Genomic DNA, 10,182 nt, shown 5'->3' with positions numbered 1-10,182 from the left:
GGGTGCAATGACATCCACTGTCCACCGAGGTACCCAGCCAGCGGGCTGGACTGTGGCCAGCTCTCCCCCGGGGCTCTTGGCTGCAATACAGTCAGCCCTGGCACCACCCACTGGCCTACTCAGACACTCCTTCAGGTCCAGGGGCCAGAGCCCTGCTAGGAGGAGCCGCCTAGGGGCAGGCTGGGCTGGGCACGCAACTCTCCGCCACCCCTCCCTGCAGCCTCCTGCCTCCTCCCCTTCTGCCCACATCCAGCTCCAGCTGGGTTTGAAAGAGGTGCTCCAATCCTCCCTCCCTCCAAAGCAGGCCCTGCCCTGTACTCTCTCCTTTTAGCTGGAAACTGTATCCATAAACTGGGTCTCCCTTGTCGGCCTGATGGTTTATCCGCTGGGAGAACCCCGTAAACCTGGCCAGCTGCCCTGTCCTCTAGCCCTCACTCCCACCCCTGCTCACAGCAGCACAAACTTCCAGGCCCGAGGGACCACTTCCAGGAGCCCTCTCCCCCCTCCAGGAGTTCTGTCTTCATGACTGCAGGACCTGGTTCCTTAATGGATCCCGGAGAGTGCTCTGTGGACCCTGCCCCACGCCAATGAGCCCCGGTGCTTTCTCTCCTCACAAGACCTGAGGCTCCGAGGGTGGCACTCCACAGCGCCCCACCTCCACCCAGGCAGTCAGAACCAAACCTCAACTTGTGGGCACACAGCCAACACCTCTGGATTGATCCTGACTCCATCCAGGTCATGCGTTGGCACCTTCACCCACGGGGCCTGGGAGTGGAGTGTGGAGTTGCGCTTGATTGGGTATTTCATTAGCACCTCTGTGGACAAAGGGATTTGACTTTTCATTCTTTGGTCTGGGTGTTCCGGGAGTTTTTGATAAAAAGCTATGGAGTCATCCAGTCTTGGAAACTGTCCACCTGCCCTGATTAAGCACCTTCCCTTCTGACCTCCAGTGCCCAATTCCCTTACTTCGCACCCCCTCCCCTTCCCTCCCCTGCCTTCCTCATCCCTCCCTGCTTCCAAACCTCTCTGCTCCCCAACAGGCTGCTATCCATGACCCCCTACCATACAGAGAAAATCTGACAAACTCCTTCCAGCCCTTGTACAGTTTTAAACTACACAGAGAGAGACCCTTCCTGCCTTCCTGAAGCAAATTTGCCTGCCTGGAGCAGGCTCTCTGCTGGGTGTGCCCCACAATAGGATGAATCATTAACACTGGGATTTCAGGCAGGGGGCACCTGCTGGAGGAGGCATTTAAGTCTGAACCATTCTTCCTGGTGTGCTGCAAACCCTCTGTCCCATCCTTGGCCTTCATAGAGTGATGGACCTTTGGGGTTTACCTTTGGCTTTGGGGTGCTTTCGTGTTGGTGGCAGAGGTGGTGAGGTCCAGGCCTCTCTTTGGTCTCATTTGCTTCCTGCTGATTCTCCATCTCACACGGGGGAGCTGGTTACTGGGGAAGAAGGATCCCAACCGCCCACTCCCACCCCCTGCTCCTCCCCTACTTCTGAGAACTGCTAGCCTAGGTACCAAGGAGTTCATGAAGGTTCCCCCCGCCCCAGATGAGGGACAGTTATTGGGGAAAAGGGCCGACAGCAGCAGGCACCTCCTAGCTGGCAGTTTTCGAAAAGGGCGTGGTGTGTGGTTTCAAGGAACAGTTTGGGCAAGGGCGCCCCGCCACACCTCTCTGGGATTGGTGGCTGGCCCACCCCAAATGTGGACTGTTGGGTCTCTGGTTGGCATTTCTGAGTCAGTCTTAGAAAGGAGCAAAGCCAAAGCAAGTCTGGTGATACTGTGTTTGTTGTTGGGGAGGAGCGGCCGTAGGCACCCCCACCTCAGGCCTCAGGACTCCCTCTGGGCCAGGTTCCCCTGGGCAACCCAGTGGAGGGTTCTCTGCCTATTTCCTGCTCCTCCCTCTTTGTCACTTGCCACTTGAATGCTTGCTGTGCAGTGTTTTATTTGGTAAGTTACACTCACGACCCTTTAAAGAGAAAACATATAATTCCAGTAATTTTACTGGGCTCAGGTTTCAGGCAAATGGGAATCAAATTGCCTCTAAAAATAAAAGACATGCAGAATTGGGGGGGGGGACAGTGACAATGAAAAGCCGCCCCTGATTTGAGATAAATGGTAAGGCATTTTGTGAAATATTAGAGAAAAAAAATAAACAAATGGTGAGACTCGGGAGGAAAGTGGGGGGCGGGGAAAACTGCCTCCTCCTCCTCCATCACCCTGCTTTCATTTCTGCATTCCCTTTGAGCAAAGGGCTTACTTTGCATATCAGAAAGTGAGGTGTAAAACGCGACTGGTGAAATTGGTCCCGGTCGGCGCTCAACAGTACAGGTGGACGAAAAGGGGCTGCCTGCCAAATACTTCTGGTTGGAGGGAGGGGTGGGAGTGCTCTCTCAAAACCACTCCTGGAATGGCTTAACTCGCCCTGCACGAATCAATGACAACCTCCCGCCGGCTGCGGCAGGCTCCCCTGAGCTGCGCTGCCGCGTGGATTCCCAGCCCGGGACCCTGGCGGCGCTCAGGACACGACCCGGGCACGAGCGGCGTCCCCGGGGAGGCCAGGTGGGTTTGCGGCGGCCTTGGGACCGGACCGGACCGGACCGAAGCGGGCTTGGGTTGGGCTCGGGGCTCTGGGCAGGCGGCCCTGGGTGGGGAAGGGTGGGGACTGGGGTCGGGGGAGGCCCCTAGGGCGCCGGGCGGCTGCGTCCTCTCTTCGGGAGCTGCGGGTGTTCTCGCTCCACCGCGGGGACCCCTGGCCCGGGTGGCGGCTCCGACCGGCGCTCGCGCGGGTTGGGTGGCGGCGAATGAGAGGAGTTTCAGAGCCGCCCTGGGGCGCTTATGCAGGGGCGCGCGGCGAAACGCAGGAAAGAACCCGGGACTCGGGGTGCAGCAACTCTGCTCTCGTTCCCCGCGCCCGCCGCCCTCGCGGCAGGTTCTGGGGTGGCCGAAAGGAGACAGCGGAGTGCGAGCGGCACTCAGGAAGGTAGTGGCCGATGAACACTGTTAGTTTCAATACCTTGCTCCTCACCCGCCCCCCCCCCCCCCCGCAAAAAAAAAAAAAAAAGCTTGCCTCCTTCCAATATCAGATGCAAAACTTGGTTGAGGGTCGGGGTGGTGTGGAAGCCAAGGCAACTCCTGGCAGAAGTTAGGACAGGGGCAGGAATGAAAGAGGGAATTGGCACAAGTCGCTGCGCAAGCCGGAGGGAGTCCAGCCGCGGTCCCTGGGCTGAATCGCAAGCAGAACAGGGCCGGTGGGCGTCGGTGGGCGCAGAGCTCAGCCGGGACATCCCGGAGCTCGCTCGCGAGGCGGTCTGACCCCCGTTGCGCCCTCCTGAGCGCCCGGTTCCCTGCAGCGGCCACGGGCTGGCCTGGGAGGGACTCTGGAAAGAGCACGCACCCCGCTACACAGCCCAGCGCGGTGCAGTTTTCCTGTCTGTAGTGAGGGCTCCGAGGATCGTCAGGTCTGGTCGTCCTGGTTTTTGGCCTCTGCTGTCCTGGCTGGGGGCCTCTGCCGTCTTTCTTAACCCGGGTACTGGGCTCTCCGGGTACAGGAGGCAGCCCCGTCGCCGCCGTTCATTGGCCGACTGGGGGCGTACCCCTTCCAAAGCCCTCCAAATGCAGAAGTATGAAAATGTAAAGGAAGTGGTTGAAACAATCAGGCAGTTTTTCTCCAGAGTCATAGAAGATTGTGTGGAAGGGGAGGGAGAGGAAGGGCGAAGGCCCTGCCAGGTTCAAGTTTCAGCTCCGCTCCTTCACCCGGTTTTAAGTCTTGGGGATTAGAACCTCCTCTGGTTAGATCCCCAGGAAGAGAAAGTAGCTGGGTGCCACCCTCTCCCCTTAAGGCCCAACCTGGGCTGAAAGGGAAAAGAAATCTGCCCTCCTAAAAGATGACTGAGTCAGCCTGTGCTCTGTCGTCTGGGCCTGGTGTTTGGAACCATTTCCTAAACTCTCCCAAACTACCACCCAAGGACAGTCCCCACGGCTCTTGTCACCCCCTTTACACGGGGAGAGGACTGGAAGCCCCGGGGGCCAGGTGAGTCCAGCACTCCTTACACAGAACCACTGGACGCTAGTGCCACCTAGGCCCGGAGGCCTCCAGTGTGGGTTCCAGAACTTCACAAAACGGATAGACTAGGGTTCCACCAAACACCTCGCAGGACCTGCTGGGAGATGTGGAAAGAACTCCGGCCTGAGCCGCCACCAAGGGTCGTCCAGTACTGATGAATGAAGCTTGCACAGAATAAGCAAAACCTAGGGCGCAAGCAGGGAGAGCCAGTGTGGGATATGAGAAGAGAGGTCACCAAAGAGAGCCAGAGAGGTCACCAAAGGCTTCAGCTAAGAGGAGGCACTGGGGCAGGACCCCAAGGGAGGGAGACAGAAAGAGCACAGGCCTGGAGGTTGTAGAACCTGAGGCTCATCCTGCTGAGTCAAGACTGGGAGATAAGCCAGAGAGGTTCCCGGCAGGGAGGAGAGGGAGGGGACATTCAGAGACCATCTCCCATGTACCAGGTCCTGTGCTTGGCATACGTCATCTCCTCTAACCTGCACAACCCATCAGATAGGAAACATTAGCTCCACTTGACAGGTGAGGAAACTGAAGCTCAGAAGGGTTAAGTCAGCCACCCAGCTACCTAGTGACAGGGACAGGAATCCAAGCTACCCCTTCGACCACCCATCTTTTAGAATGTTGAGTTTTAGTTGAGGAGACAGGACTCCACATCATTCTGGCATAACTGTATGAAAGTAGTATGCATGCAATGGCACCCCACTCCAGTACTCTTGCCTGGAAAATCCCATGGACAGAGGAGCCTGGTAGGCTGCAGTCGATGGGATTGCGAAGAGTCAGACACGACTGAGCGACTTCACTTTCACTTTTCACTTTCATGCATTGGAGAAGGAAATGGCAACCCACTCCAGTGTTCTTGCCTGGAGAATCCCAGGGACGGCGGAGCCTGGTGGGCTGCCGTCTATGGGGTTCACAGAGTCGGACACGACTGACGTGACTTAGCAGCAGCAGCAGCAGTATGTGTTACATCCGTTGTTCACCTTCTTGAACCTGAGTTTCTTTCCATTCAATCAGTCGGTCATTTATTGAGCAACTGTTAGGGAAGCCTGCAATCCACGGGGCCGCAGAGAGCCAGACACAACTGAGCGACTAAACTGAACTGATATTGTCTACCGTGTGATTCCAAGCACCATGCCAAGTGTCGTGACGGGAATCTGACCTGGTCTCTGGCCTCTGTCAATGCGAATAGTATTTATAATAGTACATCCTTCTGTGATGTGTACACGGCAGGGTCAGGCACTAAGAGAGGAGAGCGGGCGGTGAGTACTGAGTGAATGAAGTGAGACGGTATGTGGGGAGGTGCTCCAGAAGCATGGCCACGAAGAAGGAGAAGCAGCAGGAGGCCTGGGGGAAGGAGAGGGGTGAGCGGCTGGAATGATGAGTGTCCCCAGGCGTCAGTCATGAGGACTGGTCCTTGGCTCCAAGAGACGTCATAGCATACATAGAGTGCCCATGAAGCTGATTGAGACCCTGCCATTCAGATTATTGGTTTATCATCATGGCTTCTGCAATGAGACTTTAGTTTTGGCGTGTCCCAGCTGGAGATGACAAGAGCCCCATGCAGCCTCCAGGAGGACTGGCACCTCTGTGCATCTGTGCCAGCCAGGCAGAGAGCCACCCCAGAGCATCATCCTGCCACCCTCAACCTCGTTCCTCAGTGGCTGGGATGGCACTTGCCATCCTCTCCAAGCTGCAGCAGGAGCAGCAGTCCCCGCCTCCTACCACTGGGGAAGCTTGTCCATGTTCACAGCACTTGGTAGTGAAACCAGCACTAGAACCCAGGTCTCTGGACTGTGCAGAGCTTTCAGAGCGGCTCACACCCGCCTGCCAGGGTGTTCCAGGACTCACCTGAAAAGCTCATGATCTCTCTGCTATATCTCCACTCACAGTGCCATTTCCCTATGCTCCTGTCCTCTCCGTTTTCGCTGACCTGACATATCTGCCCTAAAAAAATGGTTGTCAGATGAACCTTTGAGAGACACAACGGCCATAAATATTCCAGGACATTTGGCCTGTTAACTTCTCCTTCCGTCTTGAATGGTGTAATAGGTGTAAGAGAACCACCTCGAGAGTTAACTCTCACTTTTGTGAGGAAGGTGAACTGATAAATCTTGTCTCGAAGTTAAGTCACGCTGAGGGATGCTCTGGGGCCTTCCTTCTTCGGAACAGATACCCACTCTTCCAGGGAGGATGGTTTTCCTCTTCCTTTTTTTTAAAAAAAGAAAATCTCTTGGGTTTGAGGTCACAAGATCACATTATGCTCGTTTTGATGTCGGGGCGCCAGAATAAAGGCATTTTTCTCCCAATATTGAGATGATCGGCCCGGTCAGAGCGGCGAGTCCCTGCCTGGCTGTCCCGTGTTTACCACGATTGCACAGGTGGATAATTGCATGGGGATGTCTGTTTGCTCAGCGCTTGCTCAGCCGTGCAGCCCTACAGGTTGGGCCAGGGAGAGAGCTGTTCAGTTTATTTTCCTTTGGCTGGGAACTGTGGAGATGAATAGAGGGAGGGGAATCTAGGGTTGAGAGATTGTTGCCAAGAGCAATTTGGAGTCTCCTTCATATTAGTCAGAGATTGTGTTTTTTCCCTTCTGAAGCTGCTCGCTTCATAGTAACTTCCACGAAGGATGTTTTTCCATCTTTGCGCGCGTGTTCTTGTTAGTTTTTGTTTGGATTTTTAAGTCGCTGGACTTCTCATGACTTAGCAAAAAAAAAAAAAATTGATGATAATAACTTGGAAAGTGGAGTTTTGACACAAGCCATTTGTATTATACATTGTGTATGCTGTTGCTTAATGCATTTGAATACTGAGAGACCCTGAGATACCACCATGGGGTGAGATGAGTAATTTCTTTGAAGGGAGGGTTTATTTTCAGTGGATGACTTTCAGAGTTGCAGAGTAATTTAATTTTTCCTCTATCCATTTTGAGCCCATGTTTAGAAAAAGCAGAACATGTGCTCTCCTGTCTCACTCCCTTCTGTTCCCTTTGGGAGGCCCCCTCCTCCGGGGCCTTTGCTTGGAAGGGGACCAGCCAGAGTGGGCCTCCTTCCCTCTCCTCGTCCCCCAGCTCCCCTCCACCTGCAAGAGGCCAGTGAGCCAGAAAGAAGGAAGCTTCCCTCGGGGTAAGAGTTCTTTCCCAAGGGTGGCCTGGCTCGGGTCACCTGAGGTGCAGGATGGGAAAGTTGGCACAACAGAAGTCTGCCCTTCCTAGGCCAGAACCCTGGGGTGGGATGTTCTTCATCACTCAAAAAGTGAGTTTATCTTCCAAACAAATTGTGTAGAGCAACACTGAGACACCACACTGGAAAAAATTGCCTAATAATAGAGTATATGGTCAGTGTCGGCGTTTTCAAATGAGATACAAAGCAGAAGCAAATGTGTATGTGACCTTCCCAAATAATGTCATGGAACTGAACTTGGCCTTTGGGAGAATTCTGCCTTGCCTGCACACACACGTGTGCACGTATGTACACTCGCAGCTCTTGCTTTTTCGGCTGTGGATTCTCGCTGATAGTTCTGTTGTTTCTGGAGCTAATGGGTTGATTCGTTGATTTTGTGAAGCTACTGGTAAAAGCAAGAGGGGACAGTGACCCCAGTTCCTCTTGATACCTGCCCTCTTTTAAGCCCTAGGGAAGTCTAGCAGAGGATGCCTCTAGTCAGCAAAACCTAAACAACAGGGACTTTTCTAAGGTTGGTTTTCCTGTTTCGTAGCAACTTTATTGAGATGTAACTCACATACCATACAGGTCACCCATTTAGAATGTACGAGTTAATGGTTTTTAGTATATTTACAAAGTGGTGCTACCCTCACCACTGTCAATTTTAGAATAGTTTCATCGCAACTGAAAAGAATCCCATAACCAGTAGAAGTCACTCTCCATTTCACCCCGACTCCCCAGTTCTAGGTCACCAGTCATCTGCTCTCTGTCTCTAAATATATTTGCCTGTTCTGGACATTTCATATCAGTGGAATCATAGAACACGTGGCCTTTTGTGACTGACATCTTTCGCTTCACATAATGTTTTAAGGTTCAACCGTACTGTAACATGCATCACTATTTTATTTCCTTTTATTTCTGAGTAATGTTCCTTGTATGGATATATCACATTTTTAAAATTCAGTCATCCCTTGATGGATAGCTGGGTTGTTTCCATGTTTGGCTCTTGTCAGTAATACTGCGAACATTTGTATGCAAGCTTGTGTGTGGCCATAGGTTAGCATTTTCTCTTGGATATATACCTGGGAGTGAAATTCCTGGGTCAGATGGTAAGTCTTTTGGGAAACCGCCAGACTGTTTTTCACAGTGGCTGTACCATTTTACATTCCCACCGGCAGTGTGTAAGGATTCCAGGCTCTTGAGGTCTTTGACAGCATTAATTGATAGTATCTGCTTTTTAAATTGTAGCCATCCTGTTTTCTAGGGGCTTATGTGTTCAAGGAGGCAGCAGCCAGGAAATATTCTGGAATCCATGGTCACGTTTGCTTGCCATACCTATAGTGAGATCCGTTTATCGCAGCTTCTTGACCATCCTTCCCAGCCTGGTGTTTCCCCTGCACGTCGCAGACCTCTCACCGGGTTTTCACTCTCACTTTCTATGGGACAGGGAAGGGTCCCGTGGGGGACGCAGGGGTTGTTTCCCCAAGGAATGCTCCAGAGAGGCAGCAGCGGGGCCCACTCCCTCAGCTCCACTTTATCCAGATGCAGCTGCTGCTGGAAAAGTAGGCCCAAGAAAAGGAAGAAATTGGCCTGAACAGAAGTGAGTGTGACATCCATTGGACAAGCTGTCCAATGTCCAGGGCTTTGGTGGAGGCTCAACTGAGATCCTGACCTTTTTATTGCATTAAATGACCCCTTTGGGACCACAAATAAAACTGTTAGAGAGCTAACATCTTAACCAGGTGGCAACTCAAGGCCTCTTCATCCCGTTCTTGTTTGGGCCCCAGCTGCCAGCAGAATCCATTGATTCATCCAAAACCGCTTGGTGTGGCTGAGCGCTCTATTTATCACTGATATTTCAGCTCCATGATTTCCCCCATTGTCATACCTATGGGACTGACTGGAGTTACACTCTTGACAGAGATAAATGTGAGCCAAGTGGTACAGTGGGGCTCACCTCGTTTGAAAGACTGCCAAAGATTACCAAAAATCTACCCTTTTACCAGAACATGCTAGAGTCGCTGTCATCAAGTTCAATATAAACAAAACCCAGCACCAGAAATTAATTCCATAACTTCTTGGAAATCGTTGTCAGGCAGCTGGGATCAGATCTTGCTACGAATTTACTCTTCACCTGCAAATGAGTGCTTAATCCAGCAGTGCCTAAACCTGACGCCTGTCACTTTGTGAACCTTTTAGTTTATACAACCCAGGACCCCACCCAAGAGGTACTGAAGTAGATGCTCAGCGGAGGGGACCAGGTACTTGGAGGTGGTTGTGATGGAGCCTGAGAACACAGGCTGACCTCTCTGGGCCTCAGTTTCCCTGCTTGAAACGAGGAGTTGGATTAGACAGGTATCTCCAAGGGGATTCATAGAGCTGATTCAAGCAGAACAGTTCAGGGCGCTTCTGTTTTTGCATGACATTTTATTTGTACAAGGGGGTTTCTGCTGCTGAAAATTAAAAAAACTGCAGAGAGGGAGCCCTTGAGTGGATGGTTTCTGAAGTTCAGTTATGACAATTCCGAGTGTTCTCTGTACTCGCATTCTCTGAGGAGAATTATCACAACTACTTGGAGGAAGATTTAGCTGCAAGGGCAGTTACTTGATAAGGGAGTCGTGCTCTTCGAGGGCCCGCACTGCCGGCTGGCTGTGTGCACAACAGTGATGGGGTGGAATTTGACTTGGCAGCCCTTTCTTCTCCCAGCCCCCTTGGTGGCCTCCCTACCCACCTCCCTTGAAACCCCCAGAGCTTTCCTCCCCTTCTTCTACCGCTGTTTCTAATAGTGGCCCAGAGTGTCAGTCATTTTCCCTTCATTCATCCATTTAGCCGTTTCCCACACACTTCCTATAGATGACAAGTTGCCTAACACTCTGTTTCTATCCTCGAATAAAGCGCCAGCACGTTTTAACCAGAGAGGCAGCCTAAGGCTAGCCCCTAGAGGTGCCATT

The 10,182-nt window shown here is 52.6% G+C and overlaps 1 protein-coding gene across 6 annotated transcripts in view; it reads left to right on the top strand.

Annotated features, from left to right (window-relative positions):
* Nucleotides 1-10,182, top strand: part of ZBTB7C (zinc finger and BTB domain containing 7C) — a 382,426-nt gene that overhangs the window by 270,564 nt on the left and 101,680 nt on the right. For 2 of the 6 annotated variants that reach the window (XM_027960896.3, XM_042239517.2), the window contains exon 1: nt 2,444-2,569. The exons of 3 other annotated variants lie outside the window; for them this stretch is intronic. In XM_027960896.3, coding sequence (XP_027816697.1) covers nt 2,445-2,569 — 125 coding nt within the window. In that variant the 5' untranslated portion in view covers nt 2,444. Of the gene's footprint in view, nt 1-1,901; nt 1,958-2,443; nt 2,570-10,182 lie in introns of those variants that run through there. One more of the 6 variants, XM_042239516.2, reaches the window with a different exon arrangement.

Source organism: Ovis aries, chromosome 23 (genome assembly GCF_016772045.2).
Source record: "Ovis aries strain OAR_USU_Benz2616 breed Rambouillet chromosome 23, ARS-UI_Ramb_v3.0, whole genome shotgun sequence".
NCBI lineage: Eukaryota > Metazoa > Chordata > Mammalia > Artiodactyla > Bovidae > Ovis > Ovis aries.
This window is presented reverse-complemented; position numbering and strand designations above follow the sequence as displayed.